The 25,198-nt window shown below is 30.5% G+C and overlaps 4 protein-coding genes and 1 non-coding gene across 7 annotated transcripts; 2 read left to right on the forward strand and 3 right to left on the reverse strand.

Moving 5' to 3' along the window:
* The first annotated feature begins 2,967 nt into the window (after positions 1-2,967).
* On the forward strand, positions 2,968-6,139 carry LOC137836117 (ETHYLENE INSENSITIVE 3-like 1 protein). The gene is made up of 2 exons (XM_068644976.2): positions 2,968-3,138; positions 4,798-6,139. Exons 1-2 carry the CDS (start codon positions 2,984-2,986, stop codon positions 6,137-6,139), a joined length of 1,497 nt encoding a protein of 498 aa, XP_068501077.2. The 5' UTR covers positions 2,968-2,983.
* Positions 6,140-9,403: 3,264 nt separating this feature from the next.
* LOC137834673 (transmembrane protein, putative (DUF1191)) lies at positions 9,404-11,401 on the reverse strand. Its single transcript, XM_068642796.2, has one exon. The coding sequence runs from the start codon at positions 10,652-10,654 to the stop codon at positions 9,722-9,724; it is 933 nt and encodes a 310-aa protein (XP_068498897.2). The 5' UTR covers positions 10,655-11,401; the 3' UTR covers positions 9,404-9,721.
* Positions 11,402-12,448: 1,047 nt separating this feature from the next.
* On the reverse strand, positions 12,449-12,675 carry LOC150027408 (RNase MRP). The gene has a single exon (XR_016521289.1).
* Positions 12,676-15,002: 2,327 nt separating this feature from the next.
* LOC137834674 (protein ZINC INDUCED FACILITATOR-LIKE 1) lies at positions 15,003-20,285 on the forward strand. 3 transcript variants are annotated; one of them, XM_068642797.2, is made up of 17 exons: positions 15,003-15,295; positions 15,706-15,746; positions 16,197-16,257; positions 16,341-16,443; positions 16,546-16,648; positions 16,731-16,784; positions 16,873-16,935; positions 17,038-17,087; positions 17,426-17,501; positions 17,769-17,957; positions 18,037-18,124; positions 18,341-18,426; positions 18,518-18,625; positions 18,864-18,908; positions 19,010-19,098; positions 19,711-19,754; positions 20,049-20,285. In XM_068642797.2, exons 1-17 carry the CDS (start codon positions 15,145-15,147, stop codon positions 20,135-20,137), a joined length of 1,440 nt encoding a protein of 479 aa, XP_068498898.2. In that variant the 5' UTR covers positions 15,003-15,144; the 3' UTR covers positions 20,138-20,285. The 3 variants fall into 3 exon arrangements, 2 of the variants coding, with proteins under 2 accessions (XP_068498898.2, XP_068498899.2); XM_068642798.2 differs by lacking the exon at positions 18,518-18,625 and having other exon boundaries at positions 15,022-15,295; XR_016521135.1 differs by lacking the exons at positions 18,341-18,426; positions 18,518-18,625 and having other exon boundaries at positions 15,021-15,295.
* A 1,236-nt stretch (positions 20,286-21,521) lies between these two features.
* LOC137834675 (uncharacterized) lies at positions 21,522-24,751 on the reverse strand. The gene is made up of 2 exons (XM_068642799.2): positions 24,147-24,751; positions 21,522-23,545 (listed from the first exon to the last, which is right to left on the reverse strand). Exons 1-2 carry the CDS (start codon positions 24,634-24,636, stop codon positions 21,651-21,653), a joined length of 2,385 nt encoding a protein of 794 aa, XP_068498900.2. The 5' UTR covers positions 24,637-24,751; the 3' UTR covers positions 21,522-21,650.
* Between the last annotated feature and the right edge of the window lie 447 nt (positions 24,752-25,198).

Genomic DNA, 25,198 nt, shown 5'->3' on the forward strand with positions numbered 1-25,198 from the left:
GAAATACAAGTTCCCAAAAGGAGAAACAAATTGATCAGCAGATCTACTTGAAAAAAGTTGAGAAACTCAAATCTTCTCAATCTTATGTATTAATTCAATTTACAAACTAAAGTATGTTTTAATTTATTGTGTATTTTAATAAATAGATTGACATCATAAAATAATTAATGCTAAGAATGCAGGCACTAAAAAAAGGAAATAACGATTGTTAGTTGTTTAAAAATGGTTACTGATTGAACAAATATAAAAGGTATATTCAATATTTCTTTAGTTGTAAAAATGTAAATAATTAAGTTGAATTGTGTTATTGTAAATGAAACGATAACATGAAAAGAAGAAAGTTATAAGTTTTTTTTCTAACATTTTTTTTTATAAAATTCATGTAGTATATTTCATGAAAAAAAACATAAAATAAATAAATAAATGAGACTAAACTAAACTCATAAAATAAATAAATAAATATAAGATTAAACTAAATTCATAAAAAAAACAAAGAATCTCTCGGAAATAACTTAAACAAACAACTTTAATAACATAATCCTTTATTTAATTTTGATTTTTTTAAACTAAAATAGAGTTAATATTTTGTTTCAATTTGGTTATATATGGTCAAAATATTACTCATATATCCTTAGTAATTTGCTAGAAAACATATTTAATTTGTTTTGTGGAAGCCTTTCATCATCAAAACTCAAGTTTTCATCAATTTTTTATAATAATGAAAATTGCACAATACCATTAACACAATTTATTTTAATAATGGTTAAAGCTTAAGTTTCCATAATCTCTAAAACAGATAATATCAAATAATCTGATTTTTATGATGATTGTTACTTGAGGTGTTAGCCATGTCAAATTGTATAATGATACCTAACATAATTTTTTTTATTAAAAATAAATAAATTAAGTTTCCATATATATTGTTTTGCTTTGTCTATATAAGATTAAGTGTTATATTGTGAAAATTTATCTATTTTGTATTTTATTTTCTTTCTCTCTTATGTCACTTTCCTTTGTTACACTTTCTTGATTCCATTTCAACTCAACCTTCAACCTTTGTCCTACAAGAACTTTTGGTATGATTCAATCTATATATGTTTTTCATTACTTTGCTTAATTTATTGCATATCTATTCCATGTTTCATATTTAGTGTTTTTTTTCTTGCTTGATTAATTTCAAATTCAATAGGAAGAAGAATCACAAAATTGTTTTCCTATTGCCAATTATTTTCTGCTTCATTTCACTCATTTTTCATTTATATATTTTTACTTTGATTTACTACAAAATTATATAGAGATTTTACTATATTTTTTTCCCTGGATTTTTCGTTTCTTTTTTGTTTATTTTTCATTTTTTTCGAAGTATTTAATCACAAAACACAGTTATTTTATTGTAACATCCAATTTTACAAGTTTTGCATATATACTCTAAAATCACTGTTTAAAAATCTGTTGAAAAGTAAAGCATTGTGTTTGATATGTGAAAATTATACTATTTTTTCAAAGAAAAAATATATATACAAACACTCTTTAAAACTGAAATATCCATAAAAAAATACTCAGATTTTTCAAAAAATTGATCGTTTTATTTATTTATATTTTAGAGCTTTCTGTCTAGGTTTAATTTTCTTACTCCCTTCATTTAAAAAAAAATATAAACAAGTCAGATATGTTTTATGTGTAAAGAAATAAAAGGAATTTAGTGTCTAATTATGTACAAATACATTGTTTACACAAACTCTAGATTCATATAATAAAATTATATAACAACTTTAATAACATTTTGGTATGTAATAAATGTTATCAATTTTTACAACAATTACCTACATAATCAGATTTATTACCATTTTTAATTAGTTAATTAAAAAATTTTCAGTGACAGCTCATTAATATTAAACTTTTAATGTAATTTTTGTTGTCTAATTTATCAGTGGTTGAAAATTACATATAGCACCACTTCCAACTTCTTTTAATTTTCAGTTTCATAATTCGAAAATCAAACAATTAAATCATACACTATATATATATATAGGTTTCACTTTTTTTTTAATTTTATTCTCCAAATTTTTCAAAAATTAAAAGATGAATGCTATTAACTAAACCCTGTTACCTTAAATCTTTATCCAAACTCTAACCTAGTACAATCATATACATGTTCACACCTCATCAAACCAAGTACTATTACATTAGAGTCAATTGTTTAATTGTTTTAACTATTACATTAGAGTCAATTGTTTAATTATTTTTGGTTGTATTAGAGGATGTTTTTATGTAATGCTCTTTTGATGTGATTTATCATTTTTTTTTCATTTGAGGACTAGTTTAGTAGTCTGTAGAGTCTCAAGAATGTTTGTAAGTCAGATATTGAGCAAAGTGTCTGTATAAGGTTAAGATACTTCTTAAATGTCTAATTTTATTTTATTTATTTTTTGCTGATAAAAAAACAGCTACAATTTCTAAATTATATTTTACAATAATAGAATGAACTAAGAAAAATGTTTTTCTTTACATGATAATATTCTTGTATTTGTCTGGGTGGTGATGTTTGTCGACCAATGTTTTTACATAATACATCGACTTTTTTATCCGTAAAAAAAAAAAAAAAAATCACTTTAGAAATGATCTAATTCTTATACATAACACAAAGAAACAAACATGGTATGGTTGATGATACATTGATTAAGCTTTTTTTTTTGTACAGATTTTGTTTGACAGAAGAGTGAAACAAGAAGATCCACAAGCAATGGATTCTATGGATGCTGTTATTTTCTCCGATGACCCTTCAAGGAGAAACGATGAAGAAGAGAGTGAAGAAGAAGGAGAAGAAGTGGTGACAGTGGAGGAACTGGAGAGAAGGATGTGGAGGGATCGCATGATGTTGAGGAAGCTTAAGGAGGAGAAGAGGGAAAAGGAGAAAGGAGAAACAATGGAGATGATGAAGAAGAAGGCATTGATTCGTGCACAAGACACAGTGCTGAAGAACATGGTGAAGATGATGGAGATTTGTGGTGCTCGTGGCTTCGTCTATGGCATCATTCCTGAGAAGGGAAAACCAGTGAGTGGAGCTTCTGATAACCTCAGAGCTTGGTGGAAAGAAAGGGTCAAGTTTGATCATAATGGTCCTGCTGCTATACAAAGGTCAAACTTTTCTTACACTTTCATATATCTTATTCATTAATATATGATTATATAGTGAAAAAAAAATCTAATTAATTTGGAATTGTTTAATAGTGATTCTAAAATATTTTCTCTATCTCAATTAAAAGTATTAAAAGTTTTGTTTTGGATTACTTCTTATTTTACTTCAGTTTTTTTTATTTTCTGATTGTTGTCTTGATTTACGTATTTGATGTTTGATGTTAATTTAAAGTCTCTGTTAATTTTTGTTTGAATGTTTGGTGGCAGTGTTATGTTTAGGCATTTTTGTTTGTTGATTTATTTTTGTTTGTTGATTGATTGAGTTTTTCTTTTGAGTAGTGTAATTGGTATGTATATGAGTTGGATTATCCTTTAAGTGGTTCATATTTATTTTTATTTTATAAAAAAAATATTAACTACATTTTTAATATATTGTTTTATGTCTTTTATTTGTGCATGTTATCTTTAGGTTATTACTTTTACTTTAAAGATTTTTTTGTATGTGTTTACTATTAGTAAAAAATTAGAAAATTTCTTTGTAAACATGTTTGTGAAAAAAAAAATGTTAGAAATATTAAATATTATACAAAACATATTTTGTTAAAACCTGTGTAAAAAATTATTGATTTCACATCAAATTTGAGAAATTAATAATTTTTTTTTAAATTACAGTAAATTTTGCAGAACTTTTTTGTACGAAAATTCACGGGAGGATTAAAAATTAATTAAAATATTTCAAGAAAACCCTTAGGAAAAAAATGCAAATTCAAGTGATTTTGCAGAAGTTTTCTTATTAAAAAAAGCGAATTTGAAAATGAAAAGTAATTTTTTTTTGTTCTGAAAAGACAATATAGTGAAATAGGTAGTGACCACAATGTTCTTAATGAACTGTAAGAACTGAAATCATCATAAAACCAAATATAAAATTACAATATTAACATAATATTATTGTCAGTATAATAAATAAAATGGTTAAAAATGTCTTTATACTGCTTCCATTACTGCAAAACTTACATATAAAAATACATACTCTTTTCATGATTTAAAATTATTAATAATTGAGGAAAAATAGCTTTAAAGAAATTTAGGAATGAATGGTGATATGTTAACACCACAAATAGGAAAATACATTCATTTTATAAACCAATAAAATCATATTTTAATCATATTTAATTTATTTTTTATTTTAAATATTATTATAATATGGTGTGAAGTATATGTTTTTAGTGTGTGGTGTCAAATAAATCTTTTTCTTGAAATGCTACCAGTATTAACACACTCTTTTAGACTTATTTTTTCTCATTGGTTAAAAATGGTTGATGCAAAACCCTACATTGGAATGTTTAGTTTGGGAAAAGGAAAATGTTTCTTTAACATTATGAATAGTGAAAAAACATTCACAAACACTTATAATAATATTTTAAATAAAAAAATATTAATTTATTAAAATATGAAAAGTATATTTTTACTATTAGTAAGACTTTGATTGTATTTTTTAAGAATATTTTGGAGGGTTTTTATAATTTGTATAAGGGTTAATTATTTTTAAAGTGGTTTTCATTTTATTTTTTTGTGATAAGAAAGAAAAAACATTACATTGAAATGTTCAGTATTTGTTTATAATATTGATGTTTGATGTTTCATAAACCTGTGTACCAGGTATGAGGAAGAAAGTGGGTTTGATGACATTGTTGGTGATGCATTCGATGGAGAGTCACCAACAACATACACTCTGAGTGATCTCCCAGACACAACTCTTGGCTCACTCTTGTCATCTCTAATGCAGAACTGTGACCCTCCCCAGAGGAGGTACCCTTTGGACAAGGGCACTGCCCCTCCCTGGTGGCCCACTGGGCAGGAATGGTGGTGGGCCCAGATGGGCTTTTCCATGGACCCAGGCCCACCTCCCTACAAGAAGCCCCATGACCTCAAAAAGGTGTGGAAGATCTGTGTGCTCATTGCAGTCATCAAACACATATCCCCAGACATAGCAAAGATCAGAAACATTGTGCTTCACTCTAGGACCCTTCAGGACAAGCTCACTGCTAAAGAAACTGCCATTTGGAATGCCATTGTGAAGCGTGAAGAGTCCTTCGCTAGGAGATCATACCCTCATTTCTTCCACCATACCCTCCCTCTAAGACCACCACCAATTCCCTATGATAAAAAATTTACAAATTTTCTTGGGGGGCAACAAAGCAACAACCTTGGTGCTGCAATGAATCTTCTTGGAGGACTCAATAACAAACCACAACCCAACAACAATGTTGCTAATGGTGGAGCAAGAAATTTCTTTGTGGGCCAGTTCAATCCACCACCACCAACAACCAATGTTGCAATTGCTAATGGCAATAACAATAACAATAACATGCTTACAATGATGAACAGAGGCACTGTCATGCCACTAGACCATGCTGCTGAAAAGAGAAAGGGTGGAGATGTTCAAGGTATTACAATTCCTCATCAGGCTTATTCTTGCCATAACATCGAGTGTGGCTTTGGGTTCAGTGACAGGAACACGAGGAACAATCATCAGCTGACATGCCAATACAGAAGCAGAAATCCTCTGCAAGTGGTTGGAAGTGACAGGAACATTGGTGCATCAGTTACTAATCAAAATCAGAGTTTCACTGACATGGGGTGTGGTGTGATGAACAACATGAATGTTGAGCAGAAGCAATCCACAGGTGTTGGAAGTAGCATGAATGTTGCTCCTCTTGCAGGCCAAAACCAGAATGTGCAAAGAGTTCAGACTGAGGAGAATGGTTTGTTTGATGGAAGGTTTTGTTTGGAGAAGGATATGTTTGGCAGCAACATGTGTGTGCCTTCTTTAGCAAGCAAACCAGAGCAGCAGGTGCAAAATGTTCACAGTTTGAATGGGAATTTGTCAACATCGATAATAGTAGATTCTCCCATTGCATGGGATGCAAACAATTCCCAAGCTGAATTTTTGGAATCTCCTTTGTTGACAACACCGGATAAGGATATTCTTTGGCCATAACTTAAGGGAAAACAGGTCAAAAGAATAGTAAATTACTTCTCTTTAACTTTCACTCTTGTGTAAATATCCTCCTTTGCCCTTGTCTAGTTAAACTTCAATTATGTGTGCTAAATGGTTCCCATGATCTTAATTTTGGCAAAAGGTGTGGCAAATTGCTTTAAATATCTTGTCATCTCAGATTTTGGTCCAACTTAACATAGAAGGCTACCACAAGAGTTAGCTGTCATGATAAAAAAAAATTAAAAAAATCCAATCAACCTAAACTTTACATAAGTTTTTAATCGAATGCATATACATTAAGGAGTTATAGACACCAATCCGAGAAGGAAAAACTTATAGAAGACAACTTTGATGTGATCAAAGACTAAACTTTTAATTGTGTTAAGAGAAAATTTAAAAATATCAATCATTCTAGGTTTAAAAATTATAATTATTCCTATGTCTCCAAATCAATGAAACTATTACTTACTGGTTGATTATTTTGCATTTTTAATAATATAGTTGCAAAAACTAAAACTCTGAGAGTCTATTTCTCAAAGGTTTTGAGGTTAAAAGAGCAACTGTTAAAAATGGTTTGTTGTTTAGAAGTATGTGTGGAGATGGTAGGTTTTGAATTTGTGGATTTTAGAGAAATAGGGTTGTTTTAAGGATGAAGAACAAAGGTTAATGTGTCTATTAGTGGAGTTTTCTTGGTCAGTGTCAAAAAAACATGTAATTATGCTTAATTCAAAGTATGAATGTGATGAACTCTTATTTTTGTGTGTGTGTTCTTTTATCAGCATGCATGCATGGGTGTTATTTAATTACTCTTTTGCCTATTTCCAAGGGTAGGAGGAAATTTATTTGAAGGGATGTAAATTCTTAATATCATATTTTCTCCACTAAAAAAGTGTGTAGGTTTATAAATTTAAAAAATATATATATTTTATTAAAAATATACACATTATAATTTTTACATCAAATAAATATATTTAAAATTAAAATTTCTTTTGTTCATATAACTTATATTTTTTACTTTTATCTATTAGATATAATTTAAAATATTGACGACAATAACTATGACAATATTTATCATTTAATTTATTTTATGGATGTTACTTATAAAAATTATTTTTTTTAAGTTATGAATGCTTGGACCTCACATAATTTGATATGATTCTAATTATTATAAACAGTGATGTTTTAAAGTTTTTGCGATGATTTTTATTTCTGCCTTATATATTTTTGTTTTTTATGATTATTTACTATATATTATTTTTTATAACAGCTCATGTAATATATATGTATTGTATACATTATAATTATGTATAACATACTGAATTACTTATTAAAAACCTATTTTGTAATAAAATAAATAAATATAATATTTTAATTTTATATTTGAGTTAACCTCCTTAATCTGTAAGAAAGATAATAAATGTATAACCATTAAAAATAATAAATATTTGACCTTTTAAAACTAAATATGTTTTTTTCATTTTTTTAAAAGTTTTATCTCATTTTAAGTGAACTAGTTTATATATATATATATATATATATATATATTGTTTTAATATAAACATTTTACATAAGTTATTTTATATTTTATAATAATTAATAAATTGGTGTAGATATTATCCATATATAAGGTGAGGATATTGGTTGATAAGTATATAGAAATTGAGTTTTTACATGTAGAACACAATTTATGTAGAATGTGTCACTTTTACATTAGTTTTACTATATGGGTAAAAAAAAAAGTGTAAAAATGGTTAATATATCAAAACCTAAAACACGAGAAACAAGAATTGAAGAGAAAAATTGAAGTGCACATATGATATTAAAATAGATTTGAAACAAAGATATGTGTAGTGGAAGTTGTCAAAGTTGGAAAAAAGAGTAATTTCAATAATGTGACACTAATTTTTCAACATTTTCATCTCAATAAAGACGAAAATCAAATGTCGGAGATCCCACGTCGAACTAGAAATTAAAGTATTTTATTATATATAAATGAGTGCAAACCTCAACCTGAACTGGTTTTATGAGGTTGAGTTAGATTTAAAATCCACTTTTTAATACTAAAAGTAAATATGTTATTTCTTCCATAGTGAATCTTGTTTTTCATTAAAAGAATAACAATTTTCTTGAAACGTTGTTTGTTGTCACGTAACAACGAAGTAATTACATCTGACACTCTTTGTAATAAGCTTAAGCTTGAAGATCCATTGCACAAGCTCGTATAAGGCAAAACTTACTACAATCACAGTTTTTTCTTAACTCATAAGATTCAAAGCAATTTGCAAGAGGACAATGAAGTCTTAAGATTTAAAAAATGGTGAATAAAAAAGAAAAACAACAGTTTTTTATAAGTGTTGATTATGGATGTTGAAAATTGTGTCTTTTCGAAGATACACTAGATCAATCTACTTTTTCTTTTACTGTTTGGTTCATACTTGTTGAAGAAATTTTCTTCACCAAACAAGCTCATAAATAGTATATATTTTGATCAACTGTAGCCAAAAGTCATTGTTGTTGAATGGTCAAAACTGCACCGCAGACTTCGCGTATAAGAAATCTTCATGCTGTTCTGCCAGAGAAGCTAGCCTCATAGATTGGTTTCTTTTCCAACAACATAATAATACTTCATGTCTCTGCCTTCAACCAACTCTCATGCACAACTACTTCTCACACTGCAAGGGACAAAAAGTTTTACTAGCTTTTTACTCTTACTTCTTTTCAACATTTCTCCTGTAGCACTGTTTTTCTTCTTCTATGACTGCTATTTTCCAATTCAATGCATCATATAGTCTAATTCCTCTAGTCAAACTGTCAGACTGTTATGGATAATTCTCAATGGAATAGAAACTAATTATCATGTAATTGTTGAGTGTTTTGTAATGTGTTTGTGGAATTTTGGTTGTGTTAGGAGATGGTTTGTGTGTATTGTTTTGACTAAAGACCGGTTATAAGAATTCTGATAGGGTAGATGATGATTTTTGTTGATTTGACTTTCAATTGAGGATTGGTTTGGTGGTTTGCATGGTCTAAAGTATGTTTGTGTGTCAGGTGGGCAAGTTGACCTTGGTTATTTTCTGAATAAGAATTGAACATCTCTAAAGTATTTGTATAAGGGTTGAGACACCCTAAAGTGTCTCATTTTATTTTATTTATTTTTTGTTGATAAAAAAAATCAACTTGTTTTCTGATAGAATTAGTATAGAACTGTTAAATACATAAAAAATGTGAATGGTAGTGTGAGATATTCAATAACAACACCATATGGAGGCATATACCAAATTTTGTCTGCTAATACAAAGTGAATCAGAAGAATGAAGGAATAAAAAAAGTTCTCTGTTTACAAAGTTATGGACTGAAGGGAGGATAAGTGCATGTAAATTTGTGTGAATCTTCTGATATCTCTGCTAAATTCCTATGAATTGAAAAGATAGATACCAGAAGGGTTCTTGTAGGAACTAGAGATTCAATTATAGTGTTGGCTAATGGTAAAATTGTACTAGATGTCATTTCAATGCTACCAAAGTGAACAGAATGAAATTGATTGAAAGTGATCTTGATGTTACAAAATTGATATGAAACCATTCAACAAGGGTGAGGTCTGTAGTCATGCTCAATTATGGGTGTGGTTCGAGTGCCATGTGCAGTAGGAGCTCTCACATGTCCAACCATTGACACCTGAAGGGCTTCTTCTTCATAGGCCCTTCTCTCCATCTCCACCATTCTTGATCTCTTCTTCACCCTAACAAGCATTGCCACAAGAAGAAGGCCTAAGAGAAAAGCCCCCAAAGCAGCACCAATGGTACTCCCAACAGCCACTTTCCACCTACTTATAGGCCTGTTCCTGAACTCATCTGGTGGGGACTCCACAACCAAACCAAAATGGCCATGCCTCTTTGCAACACAAACAAGTGGTGTTGAAGGGTTGCCCTTTGCTAGTGTCATTCTTCCATCACCTTCAAAGCTAGCACACAAGGGCTTCATCCCATCTTCCTTGCTCAACTTTGTGGTGTTTGTGAAGTCAATTGTCATTGCTCTTTCTCCAGCCACAATCCCAAGTTGGAAAGGGTTGCTTGAGTTTGCATCATCATCAGCATTGTAGGCCAGAAGCCCCACAATTGGAGACACAAGCTGGTACCCTGATAGATCATAGTTAGCATAATAGATAGAAGACCAATTGTGGCCCATGTTTTGTCTGATCAACATCACCCTCTCAATACATGGATGAACAGTTACACCAGTACCAAGATGGAATTCCTTCAACTCTGCACCATACCTTCTCAAACTTCCACATCTAAACCTCACAGCATCAACTCCAATGCCTGAAAGATTTGCAGGTAAGTCCACTGACTGTGGTATTGCTGTCCTCAAGTTCTTGTCCAATAGTACCTTGAACGTGTGATCTCTTATGATGAGGTCAAGAACATGAGCTGATTTCACACTCTGACCATCAGATCCCGAAAATGTAAAAGACACCCAGGAAAATGTCATCAAAAACAGACCAAAAGCAGAGTCCATGAGAGAAAAAAATCCTAGAATATTGTTCCCAAGGTAACAACAGTCCTTGTTCTGTTGCAATCCTTGAAATTGTGGTCAGTTTGGTCACAATCTTTGCTATTGCATGAAATTGCAGACAAATGTGGTGCTGCTATCACAACTGTTGTGACCAGATCCTAAAACCTTGAAATTATTTTGAAAAACTCGATTATTATAACACTAACAATGTGTCTAGGTGAACCCCTTTTGGCTGGTATTCTCTAGCTACAACACCAAAAGTAAAAAGCACTGATATTTGTTTTTCTCCTAAGGAAAGACCATGTTTTTTTTTTCCTGTGGAATGAGTTCCAAAGAATAAAGATTGTGGAGTGGTGATAGATGAGAAGGATAATAAGGGTAGTAGCAGTAGTAGACACCAGATGAAGGAAATGGAAAAGGGTAAAGCAGAAAAGTACTTGTTCTTGGAGATGTTCCCTCAACAGAACTCAGACATGGTGTTGTTGAAGTGATGTAAGTGGCACAGTGAAATTGAATGAGAATAAAAATGTAGAGATTTATTGAAGGCAAAGAAGAATGGGAGAAAAGTGGTGTTGGAGATCCATGTATGAATGTGGCATTGAGAAGAAAGAAAAGGGTAAGAAGAAATGATTCTTGGGCGTGGAATGATGATGACAGTTCATGGTGAAATAAGAAAAATGGGAAAAGAAATGAAGGGGTTGGGGAGAGGGGTTTAAGCGTGCTGAGAAATGAAACTAAAGCATCGTTGTTGTGCATGGGGTCCAATAACACTGATTGTGTTGGCTGTAACATGCCATGTTCCCCACTTGTTGCACTCAATGCCTCTAATGTTAGGCTTAGCACACACATGAACATCACCTTTCCAAACTCAAAAATCCAAACCCCTTTTCCATTTTTATCTTTAAATTTCGAAACCATATTAAAAAGGCTCAATCTTTTCAAAACTAGTATTAATAGTTATAAAACTAAGGTTTGTATCTAATTATATATAAAGTATTTTTTATTCGTAATTCACGTGAGATTTTCAATACAAAATATTATATGATTGGATGATTAACAAGTTAATTTAATCAAACCATGATTTGGAGGAGCAATTCAGCCATCACTGATTCCTGCATTACTGATACAGACCATTACTTTTCTCGTCCCATCATTACAGACTCAGAACACTTGATTAGTATCAACAAGATCACATTTAAGAAAATGAGGTTTTTAATATATATATATAATTTCAAATGTGTCATGGCCTTATACTAATTTATCTTGGTAAATACGTCAGGTCAATAGCTGTTTTTAAGAAAGATTTAAATTGAATAATGTCCGAATGATTTGATCTGAATTGAGCTCATTAAAATTTATCTTGTATAAAAAATAATTAATATCATTAATGAATATTTTCTTTTTAATATAATTTTGATTTAATATACAATTTATCATATGATTAAGATGGCTTCAGTTTTGTTGTAAAGTTTTTAAAATTGTTAATTAATAAAAAAAGGAGGATTACGAGGGCGTAAGCCCCGTTCGGTTAGTCAAGTTGACCATGTGAATGACTGTGAATCGGCCAAATTCTCAGGTGGGAATTGCATAGGCTCCACACGTTTATTTCTATTTTTTCAATAAGTTAACCTAAATTTACAAATAAAACACACTTGTGTAAAATTTACATTAAATAGAATTTAAATTTCTATAAAAAAAAACATTACCAATCTAATTTATTTATAAAGAATAGTATAAAATAAGTTTTTCCATGAAATTATAAATTCTCAAGACATATATATTTAAAAAAAAAAGGAGGATTACAAGGGCGTAAGCCCCGTTCGGTTAGTCAAGAGTTGACCATGTGAATGACTGTGTGATCGGCCAAATTCTCAGGTGGGAATTGCATAGGCTCCACACGTGTCTCAGCCGCAAATTCCAACTCAAAGATACCCATTACAGGGCCTGCATTTCTGCAGAGGAGGCCCGGGGACTTTCCTGAGCCCAGCAATTAGCATGGGCCCAATCACATCGCCTCATAATCCAGTGGTAACTATTACTGAAGTCTAATGGTATATAAAGTTGTATAGACTATCACTATCTATCGATGTGGGACTTTTTCAATGCACTTCTGAAGATAAAATCATAGAATTACTTAGTAATACATATAAGAGATATTACATTATCTAATGCAACCTTTCAGTTCCTTGTATGATTGTGATCTAATACAAGGATTCTTTAAAATGTTAGTTTTTTTTTTTTGTGTTTGTTCAATTATTTTTCACCTTTACTTCTTCTTAAATGGTGTATCTGTGTCGACACTCCTAGGATATTTATTGGTGAAGTGTTCAATTCAAAAAAAATATTTGTTGGATTTTTCAAAATTCTAGCACGGTTCTAACACAATTTTAAAAGGTATAAATACAATAACTTTCTAAAAACTCAAATTTATTGTATAAATTTTTATTATGATTATAAAAATAAAAACATTCTTTTGAATCAGTCATAAAAAATATCTTCATGCTCCCAAAAGAATCTGGAACATACTTTTGCACATAAATATTTATTTTCAATTTATATAATTCAAAATTATATAATATATAGACCCGTGTCCCCGTATCCTACATTTTAGAAATTATACATATTTTTGTGTCCGTATCGTGTCGTATCAGTGTTCGTATCTATATCTATGCTACATAGATAGCTACACGAAGCATCTAGTTGAATTCTCCACGTCTCATTTACGAACTTTTCTTTTATTAATTTTTATAAACTTCATGTTAAATATTACTACCATTACGTACAAAAATATTATTAAAAAAACAAAAATAAGTACCGAAACTAATGAAAACTCATAAATAAGAAAGAACGCAAAATCTATATTGTGATTGCAAGATCTATATGGAATTGAATTAATTGTATGATGTTCTTGAAGTTGTCCCGTTGTTGCACTACTAATCCCGAGATGGATCTATAACATTTTAAATTTACTATAATATATATTATAATTATAAATCTAGTTTTAATATAATAAAAATAAAAATATTAATTATAAGATATTTTTCAAATATTTTAAACTTTTTTAAATAAAAATCTAGTTTTACCTACTAATTGTTTTGATTCTAAAATTGGTATCTAAAACTTTGGTAGCTATTAGATACAAATTTAAAAATAGAAAGCTAAAACTTAAATATCAATAATTTTTTTAGTCTTCAAAATAATATCTAATTTAGTCAATATAACAATAAACTATTTTTACCATCTAAAATTGGTGTTTTTATTTTCTAGTAGTGATAAGTTAACTAATAACTTTTTTTTAACTAATTTGACCTTATTATTTCATTTATGCTTGAAAATATTTTTCACTTGAAAATTGTTACCTCATCAAGTCTTGGATTATCTATTGTGACTCTTTATTGACTTATTTGTTTAACCTTTCAGTTTTATAGAAAAATACATATATTTGACTTTTTAGTTAATCTTTTAATTCCTTGATTAAGTTATTTGTATATTTTAATTAAATTATTTTATTAATATAAGCATGAGAAATTTTAATTAAGTTCCTAAATACTAATTATGGTTCAATATTTATTTATATGTTAAGGTTTAGATTCTTAAATTGTTTATTTTTTTTCTATTCTTTCAATAGGTTAACCTAACTTTACAAATAAAAGACACTTGTGTGAAATTTGCAGATTTAAATTTCTATTAAAAAAAAATTACCAATCTAATCTATTTATAGAAAAATAGTATAAAATAAGTTTTTCCATGAATTTATGTTACATTAAGTTTTAAATTATCAAGACAGATATATTTATAAACTATACATCATGTAATTTTCCCAAACTCAATATTTAATTTTTAATAAACAACGTGATTGTGGTAAAGTTGAAAGTGATCCATTTTTACATTTATCTCTAAAATCCATTTATTTTCTGACAACAAGTAAATACATTAAATATATATGAATAATAATTCATTTAATAATAAAATCAGAACACAATTAAGATGTATTTATAGTGTAATTTTTTTTTTTACAATATTATCTTAATCATATAATTTCATTTATGATAAACTGTTTGGTATTTTAAAAATGACGATAATTTTTAATTGATTAAAACATACTGAAAGTCAAATTCTAAACATTATTGTACAATATTTTTATTTTGCTTTCTTTTGTTGTCACATGAGTAGGTTAAAATTTCTTGATGACTTCAGCAGTATCATTGGGATTTGTTGACGTGCTTTTAACTTCATTATAGACGAAAGGGAGCAAAAATCTTTTCTCATGTATTCATTATTTTTTTGTCTATTTTCAGTACAGTAGAAAGTGATGATGAAATAAAAAATTATGAATATGTCAAAGTTTGATAGGTTGTTAAGACAGGTTGATACAGATAGCAAATGAGCAAATGATTGCCTTTAGGATCATCATGTTCTTAGCATGATATATACATCATTTGGGGTGGTAGGAGTTACCTGTGTGTAAGAAGAAGTGAGGTTGTAATACAAAGATGGAAGAGGAGACAGTTGAAACTCCATTGTTGTTGAAGAAAAAGTACTATGAGAACTGTCCTGGTTGTAAGGTGGATCAAGGGAGGGAGATGAAAAAGGGTGTTTCCTTCCTAAATATTTCCTTTATATGGTTGGCTGTGTTGAGTGGCAGTAAGCACTTCAATTCTCTTCCAAAATTCTCATCTGGGGTGGTTTTCTTTTTGAGTGCTTGCTCATGCTTCATATATTTTTCTACCATTTTAAGCTTTGCTGTAAAATGGTTGCAAAGTTTGTCAAAACTCAACTACTCTGCAACAACTGAGATTTTCAATCCAAAACATCAGAAGTTTAAACTTGAGTTACTGTTTTTCATGTTGTATTCTGTGCTGCATGATGACAAAGCAATCCAAGTTAATCATTCTCTTGATGAAAACCCTCCTTAGTGGTGGTGACTGGTTGAACTCTATGATATGGTTTTTGATCATTCTCTTGAAAATCTGAAATTGTGTGGCTTAGTTAAAAAATGAGTGATTATATTCCTCAGTTTCTCACTGATCTCTCTCTTTTTTTATCAAGTACAGCTTTGCCAGTTGCATCACTCTTTCCCTATGTTTATTTCATGGTAAGTTTAAATTTCTACAACTGGTTAATCTTGATTTATTATAATATGTTAGTTTTTGTAAGTGGTGATTTGAATCCAAGACTAGGGTATTAGTATTATTGGTACCTCCTCCCATATGATGGATGAAAGTCTGATTTTTGTGCTATTGGTATTTCATGGAAGTTGCTCTGATTATACATGCAGGGTAATGTTTTTGTTTGAATCTGTTCAATTTCAGCTTCTTGATTATTTGAACTTACTAAAAATGCAGCAAATAAGCTTATGCATTGTGCATCACTTTTTGATTTGCTATATCTAACTTCAGGTTGATCTTTTTCCCATTTCAAAAATAAATGTTACCCTCAATTCACAGAAAAATAATTTTTCATTATATGGTTTGAGTAGAAGAATCAAAACATATTCCTGTTGGTGTGATATACATCCTCAAACAGCAGCAAATCTTAATTTCAGGTGAAAGATTTTAATATTGCAGAAACAGAAGAAGATATAAGTACCTATGCTGGTTATGTGGGTAAGATTTTGTTTGTGGTTCAATTATTTGATGAATTATTTACATGTTCTTGGTGGCTATACATGATGGTGAAAACATTGTAGGATCATCAATGATGTTAGGTAGGGCTCTGACATCCATATTGTGGGGTATGATTTCTGATCGCTATGGTAGAAAACCTGTCATCGTTATTGGGATCATCACTGTGTAAGTATGCATTTCACTGAGGTTGATGCTTTCTTTCATTGTACTGTTATTATACAATTATGTTCTCTGCTAACAATTCTGATATTCATTGCTTCATTTCAGTGTCATTTTCAACACTCTATTCGGTCTCAGCACCAGTTTTTGGATGGCTATGAGCATGAGATTTCTTCTTGGAAGTTTAAATGGCTTACTTGGACCAATAAAGGTGTTGTTTTCTATATATAATAAGTAGTACATTGTATCAAAGTATATCTTATACTAATGTATATAACATTTTCTGTGTATAGGCTTATGCTACTGAAATTTTCAGAGAAGAAGAACAAGCTCTAGGACTCTCAACAGTAATTAAGTCTCACCAATTTTTCTAGAATATTTTTGAAGAAATGATTGATTTTGAATGAGCAATTATTCAGTGTAATATGATTTCAGGTGGTTGCTGCTTGGGGTGTAGGGTTAGTCGTTGGTCCAGCATTGGGAGGTTATTTGGCTCAGGTAATTGTTATTTTTGAATGCTTTGGTATGCAAAGAGTAAAACATTGTTACATGATTATTGAAAGTATGAAAAGTTAAAATGAAGTGTATATTTTATTGCAGCCAGTGTTGAAATACCCACATATATTTCCAGAGGATTCATTTTGGGATAGGTATGTTCATTTTTGTTGCTGTGTAACTCTGTTACCATTTTTTCATATATATTGAGTAGGAATAGAGTAGTATATAAGAAAGAAGATTCACTTATTAACTGTTTTAAAATTAAGTGAAAAGTAATGATGTGATCATATGAAAAATATAACCGATTCTTTCTTTTGTTTGGGTTTCTGGTTATCTGTCGGAAGTTTCGTGTTTAATACCGATATTTTAACAACAAATCCAATAAATCTTGTCGTAACTTTTTTATATAAAATATTCATAGTTCATTGGTGTCGAATCACTTTGCTTTTGTGGTGAGTTTCTTTTGTCAAAACGTGATTTTTTTTTGCAGGTTTCCATACTTCTTGCCGTGCTTAGTAATATCAGCTTTTGCGTTTGCATCAGCAATTGCTTGCATTTGGCTGCCAGTAAGTTTTCCAAATAATGCCATATAAGTTCATCAATCACTTAAATATTTTATTTCTTATAAAATGAATGTGTTTTTATAAATATATATTTATTCGAGTGAGTATGTTGATTTCACATCGACTACAGATAAGAACATCATAATATATACATTGACGTAAAATTCACTTTATAAACCATTTTTATAAGGTTTCTTCATATGGTATGAGGATATGTATTATATTAAGTAAGAATTTCTTATTTATTTTGAAATGTTTGCATCATTGCAGGAGACCCTTCATAATCACAGTGATAGCATTGAGTCCAGCAACAATGTTGAAGCTTTGGAAATAGAAAGTTGTGGGAAGGACAAAGATAAGATGATGCAGAAAGATAAAAGCATCTTTCAAAATTGGCCCTTAATGTCATCTATAATTGTATACTGTGTTTTTTCACTGCATGATGTTGCTTATCAAGAGGTACTATTCCCACTAAAACATTTCACTATTTTGACTTTCTCTCATGATGCCACTAACCTACTACTCATCACTGTTCTAGGTTTTCTCACTGTGGGCTCTCAGTCCTACAAGATTAGGTGGTTTGAACTTTACAAGTGATAATGTTGGTAATGTTCTTGCTATTTCAGGTACATTGTTTTTCTCATAAATGTGTGTTACTAACATCATTTAGCTTGTGCATCACTTAACATACAAAATGTTGAAAATCTCACATCAACTAAAGATCAGGTCATTTCATAATTTATAAGTGGGTGCAAACTTCACCTTATAAATCAATTTTATACAGTTGAATTAGACTTAAAGTCCACTTCTTGATAATTTCTAACATCTTTTAACTTGATTAGGTGTTGCTATTACAATATACCAGCTTAGCCTTTATAGATTGATGCAAAAAACTTGTGGAACTGTTACTCTAGTACAGATAACAGGGGTTAGTTTCCAACTTCTGTGTCAAGTAATTTGATTTACCATTGTATTGTTTGATTGCTTTAAATATGTTTGTAATTTTGCATTATGTGTAGGTTTTATCCATACCTCTCTTGCAATGTTATCCTTTCATGACAATGTTGTCTGGTTTCACACTACAACTAGTGATCAATGTTGTCTCCATTCTCAATAATGTAATGATTGTAAGTGCAACTCAATCATGATGCAAGTGAATTGCATTGGTTTCACCAAACCCAAAAATCACACTGGGGCAAGTTGTCAATATATCACTTTTCTTTCGTCATTTCATGAAAAAACTGAAATTTTAGGCAAAGAAATGGGGTTGTAGACTGGTGCAAGTTGTGAATAAATCACTTCTGTTAAAAAATAAGGTTATTTCATTGTAAACTTTCCTGATTGTATTGTTTTTTCTGGATTTAGGAGACAATTGCAACTAGTTTATTCCTTCTGCAAAATAAAGCAGTGGTAAATCTTTGGTTCTCTTTGCTTTCAATTATTTCCAACAAAAGTTAAGATTATTCTTTATGGAGATGTGAAACATATATGCTATGGTGATTTGAAAACAGGAACAACATCAAAGAGGGACAGCTAATAGTATTGCCATGACTGGTATGTCAGCATTCAAAGCAATTGGTCCTGCTTGTGCTGGTGCCTTGTGAGTGTCCATTTTATATCTTCAGCATTTGAGATTTATCCATTACACTATGATTTCTAGAATTAAAGAATAACCAAAAGTGCTATGTAGCCTAAAATATTTTGTGCCAAGAGTAGGTCATATAACATTCATCAACACCACTTTTTAACTATGATTAAATATTTTTTTTTTATTAATAAATAAAATAAATAATCCTCATACAAATAATTCCAACACAAGCTTCTTATCTCCTAACCAGTTGAGATCCAACAGACATTACAACACACCAGCTACATTAACATACCATAATAAGATACCAGAGCACATCAATATACAATTACATCAACCATCCAAAGGAACACATTCTTTTGTGTCCAACAACTAAACTCAGTCTTTGTCAGCAAACAGAAGTAAACCAAACACCCAAGCGCTGAACCCATCAAACTGACTCTGCGATGAAGATATAGAAGCCAAAAAAACCTACACAAAACACACCACGTCTTATAAATCTGAACAAATCGTTAAACAAAAATCATCAAACATCAGTCTCTCAAATATCTCATATAACGTATAACTATGATTAAATTTTGTAAATTTTATCTAGATTTCTAATTTTTATTTTGGTCAATGTAGATTATCTTGGTCACAAAAGCATATTAATGATTATTCACTTCCAGGTACATTTCTTAACTAATTTGTTGAATTTTTTTATTTATTTCATATGTTAAATATGAAATCCTTAGTTATCTTTGTTTCACTTATTTTTCCTTAACAAAAAATAATAATATAATATGTCATTTCTCTTACAACATAGAGTATTTCTTACAAGAATGAAAATGCAAGTTTAGAAGAGAATTTGAACTCTACTCTAACCTTTTCATTTGTGTTTAGTGTTTTTTGGCAATGCATGGAAAAATGTTTTCTTTTGCTTGGTATTTTGCTAGAAACTCACTTTCTACATTTAACTACAGGCACCCATATAGTGTTCCTGGCCCTGAATGTTGTTGAAGGACTTGGGGTACTCTTAATGTTCAAACCATTCTTGAGGGTGAAGAATTAAATACCATTAGAGGAGTAACCCTAATATTAATAAACTTTCTATAAGGGGTGAAACATTTTGGGGATAAATTGTATTGATTGATTTTTGAGATCATAATAGCCACTATGGATGATGAAATGATTATGAATGATTGTGTGTTAACATCTAAGTTTGGACAATGATTATTGAGATTTTAGTATGGATGGATTAATGTGTATTGAAATTAATTAATTAAAGTAGGGACATTTATGAGTGTTGTAGATATTTTTATATGCTCTTTTATTGGACAAAATACTAAATGATTATATAACAAAAGATTGGTGTAATATTGATTCAAAACAAAACTAAAAATCAATTGAAATGGGGTGGATTAAATAATTTTACTCTTATTTCTATTAAAATTGTTAAAATTTAGATTAAATGATTTTAGTCTTATTTCAAATGAAAATGATTTTTAAAGAATCTTAAGTAAAAAGAATTATCGATCAATTTTATTTCAAAAATACAAAGAAAAATAATATTGAAATTATTAAAAAAACATAAAATTTCAGTTTTTACATAAAAATTTCAAAGCCGATCTTTAAATATTTGTTATCTCAATTCTTACTATCTTAACAAGGTGTGCGCGATTGTTTTCTTATCATGAATGTTACCTAATATTTAAAAATATAATTTAAGTAAAATAATTAATATTTTGTATGGAAATGAAAAAAGTTATTTATTTATTTATTTTTATTTTTATTTTTTTTATCGGCAAGCTATTTATTATTATATTCATTGTTTCTATATATTAGAAGAAGAAAAAATAGACAAACCGTTCTAATTTATTTATCTGAATCACAACCCTAAAATAAAATTATATATTATATCATTATAAATTATATAAATTGACTAAAAATTTATATGGAGTGTCTTTCAAAATTATCTTTTAGAAAAAAATATTTTTCATAGTTAATTTAAAAAAAATTATTCCTTATTTTTATAATCATAATAAAAAATTATACAATAAATTTAAATTTTTAGAAAATTAATGCATTTTTTTTTAAATTATGCTAAAACTATATTAGAATTATCATAATCTAATAAATATTTTTAACACTTGACCGATACATATCATACGAGAAATGAATATCGATGTCCAAAACATTTATCCGACACAAATACACTATTTAAGAAAAGTGTAAATCACATACCATCACTTATTATTGACACAGTTCATTTGATATAAATCTGATAAAGAACTGGACTTTCTGTGATGATTGTTGAATCCAAACAAAAAAATTGGATTTCTTATATAATTTCTATTTTAGAATTAATATAAAACATTTATTTTAACCAACTAATGCATAAAGCTAACTGCAAACGTTAAAAAAGCTAAGATATTACATCTAATCTGAAAAATATAAAATGTAACATCTATCACATAGGCTTTACTTGATTTTTTCATTACTTGCATGAGGAAATGCCATGTAGGAACAAAGATGAGCTAAACAGAAGTTAGTATGACATTCTTCATTCAGTAAATTCATGTCAACTAAGTTTCTATGGTGAATCTTACTCTACGTTTTTTCTTTTTGTTTTCCTTTCTCGAGGTATTGGCTTTTTTCAGACATGATTTCAGTGGTGGTCCTGTTTGTTTACTAGCTAATGGAGAACATTCGAATCCTCTTCTTTTGTGCTCAAAAGGGTCAAGCCAAAACCGGACTTTAGCAGTACCAAACAAGGACTTCCTTTTGGCGTATTTATATGCAACAACTGTGTCAGCTTCTTGTAAAAAGCACACCTGAGCTGAGGCACCGTAGCAAAAGACTCTTGTTCTAGAGGAATCTACTGAACCAAATACACTAAACTTTTTTACTAACTGTTCCTTGGATGGAAGGTTGAAATTCCTGGGGAACTTCATGTGAAGAGATTTAGAGGGGACATGCGTTTTTGATGACTTTCCAACTTTTGAATTGAATATTGAACAAGAAGCAACACCTTGGAAGCGATCCTTACCCTCTACCAAACAACCCTCAGAAAATAATTCCGTTCCTGCAAACTTTTCTGAGTTGGGAGTTGTTGTAACACTAATGCAACTCATTTGCTGACTTTCTTGGTAAACAGATGAGTCAGATCCTAGCATACCTTTACCTTTAGCTGCACTAGCATCAACCTCACACTTATCAGAACGGAAGCCAAACACCAAGTTAGACAATAATTCACAGTTTTGAGTTCTTTTAGAATCCACTTTCTGAACCTTGTCATTGCCAGTGAAGTTCCTAGTATCTTTACAAACATATGTTGAGGCCTCATTGCCTTTCTGGATACTTCCTTCTGGTTCAGGCATCTTAATGTCTGAGATCCTTGGTCTGGTATGTTTTGAAATATATGCATCACTTTCACTAGCATCAACCTCACACTTAACAGAATGGAAGTCAAACACCAAGTTAGCCAATACTTCACAGTTTTGACTTCTTTTAGAATCCACTTTCTGGACCTTGTCATTGTCAGTGAAGTTCATATTAGTTCCACAAACGTATGTTGAGGCCTCATTGCCTTTCTGGATACTTCCTTCTGGTTCAAGCACCGTAATGTTAGAGATCCTTGGTCTGGTATGTTTTGGAATATATGCATCACTTTCACTAGCATCAACCTCACACTTAACAGAATGGAAGTCAAACACCAAGTTAGACAATAATTCACAGTTTTGACTTCTTTTAGAATCCACTTTCTGAACCTTGTCATTGCCGGTGAGGTTCATATCATCTTCACAAACGTATGTTGAGGCCTCGTTGCCTTTCTGGATACTTCCTTCTGGTTCAAGCATCTTAATGTCAGAGATCCTTGGTCTGGTATGTTTTGGAATATATGCATCACTTTCACTTTCTTGAACTCCACTAATTTGAGGAAAAACATGACATGAAGCTGATTTATCCAGTCGCCTTCTTTTCCTGTTAAGGGATATAATGATTTCTTTGTCAGGCAATCTCCAGCAAAGCTCCTGGACATTGTCTTCTATTTTATCAATGAAGTTTCTCAAATGAATCATAAAATTGGAAGGAACTAAGATGTGAGTTTTACTCATAGTGGAAAAAATTTCAAAGCAGATATCAACTACGCCCCGGTCTGATATCTTCTTGAATCCCAGAAGGCTATGCCTTGAAGATTTTAGGCTTTCTAGCACCATGTAAAGTGGATCTAAAGAAGGACAGTCCATAAAACTCTCTGAAATATTCAGATATCCATTCTTAAACAAGTGTGCAGAATTTCCCTCCCAAACTGGAACCGTTGAGTTCAATCTCTCTATAGCACCAATAACTTTCTTCGACTGTTGATGTTTGGATACGATCTGACATTTATCCCGGGATTCCAAATCAACAGATTCTTGAGTAACTAAATGCATCTTTTGACCCAAAACTGAACTTGGAATCAGCTTCACATTATCACCTATGAAAAGCACATTGAAAAACATTATAAAATGACGAGATAAAATCAATACACAGCCTTTATATTCAGGAAAATGTATACAAAAGTCAGAAATATGGTATCATAGAACCAGATAACAACAACACAGGAAAACCCAACATAGTTATCTCAACAGAAGTTTCTAAATCCAAGATGCTACTCACCCTATGGGACCATCAGCTTAGTTTTGCCATGAAATTAGAAGGCGTATGCATATTACAATACTTTCTTCTCAAATCACAACAACAGTCAATTTACAGCCAGAAACCTGGCTCATGCATCCAAAGCTTAGTCCAAAATACAACAGAATAACACAGAAATAGGAGCTGAAATCAACAACTCTAAATTTTTCAATAATAAAATAGACCAATATTGAAACAAACCCTTAACACAATCAATAAAATGTGTTGAAAATTACAAAATTAGAAGAGAAAACTAACTAAAGTCTTGGTTTTCTTCTTTATCATAAAAATCGTTTTTTTTTTACATGCACCCCTTTAAAGTATAATTAGACCAAATTGAGAACTGTTAAAATGCTGAGACGAAATTGAAACAAAAAAGCTATTAACCTAAATAGAACTACCTGAGACTTTAGTTTGTTTGTAAAGTTTCTTGTGCTTCATAGAACAACAGCTCCGAAAAGCGTGAACCTGAGCAACGACTCTAACAGCACGGGCGAAAGAGGGGAGTTCGACCCACGGCGAAACGGCGGCGTCCAAAACAAAGCCCAAAACCCCAGCCGGGTCGAACCCGGAAGAAGATACCGGCCCGTTAAAGCCCGTCGGACAGCGACAGTGCAGCCCGGAAACGATCCTCCGGCCGAAGAAGCGGAGCGCAGAATGGAGCTGCGGCAAGTCAGCTTCGTCGCGCTTAGCGAGAAAGGGGAAAGCTTGCTCGAAGGGGAGGACCTGGGAGTGGAGGAAGTAGGAGGAGGGGGAAACGGCGTCGTTTTGGGTGAAGGAGAAGGTGACATTGACGCCGAGGTTGTCGGAAGAGAGAACGAGTGCCGGAAGGCATTTGTGAGGGAAGAGGTGGAATCTGACCCACACCATGTCTCCTTTCTTCTTCTTCATCTTCTTCTTCTTCTTCTTCTTCTTCCTTAGGAATCATGCAAAAAGCTTCAAATGATCATTATCTCTGCGATAAACCAGCTTTTAGGTTATGCCTCTGAATACTACGGAATTTTCCCGCCATAAAAAACAGGTCTTTTCAACTCCCAAAATTGATTATTTATCCCTTTTTTCAATAATTTTGATTAATCAGAGTGTAAATTTTGTAGGACTATCCAAAATATTTTTTATTAACTAAAATTTCCACAAATAAAGATATTCATTGAATAAATTATGAAACTAGTCAAAAAAATTTATTATTTTTGTCTTCTAAATTTGTGATTTTTCTCTTTCTTTAACATTGTAAAGTTATTAGAAAGTAACAAAAAGTCGCATATTATATCTCCTTCATTCTTAAATACTAGCAAAACACACACATTTTTTTTATTTTTTATTTTTACTATTATTATATGTATATTTATATTTATTTAAATTAAATATAGATTTATGTGTATTGATATGTACGAGAAACACATAGAGTCAGTATAATTGAATTTTAAGAGATTTAAAGAAGAGAAATAAAGTA

This window comes from Phaseolus vulgaris, chromosome 5 (assembly GCF_051622355.1).
Source record: "Phaseolus vulgaris cultivar YP4 chromosome 5, ASM5162235v1, whole genome shotgun sequence".
NCBI lineage: Eukaryota > Viridiplantae > Streptophyta > Magnoliopsida > Fabales > Fabaceae > Phaseolus > Phaseolus vulgaris.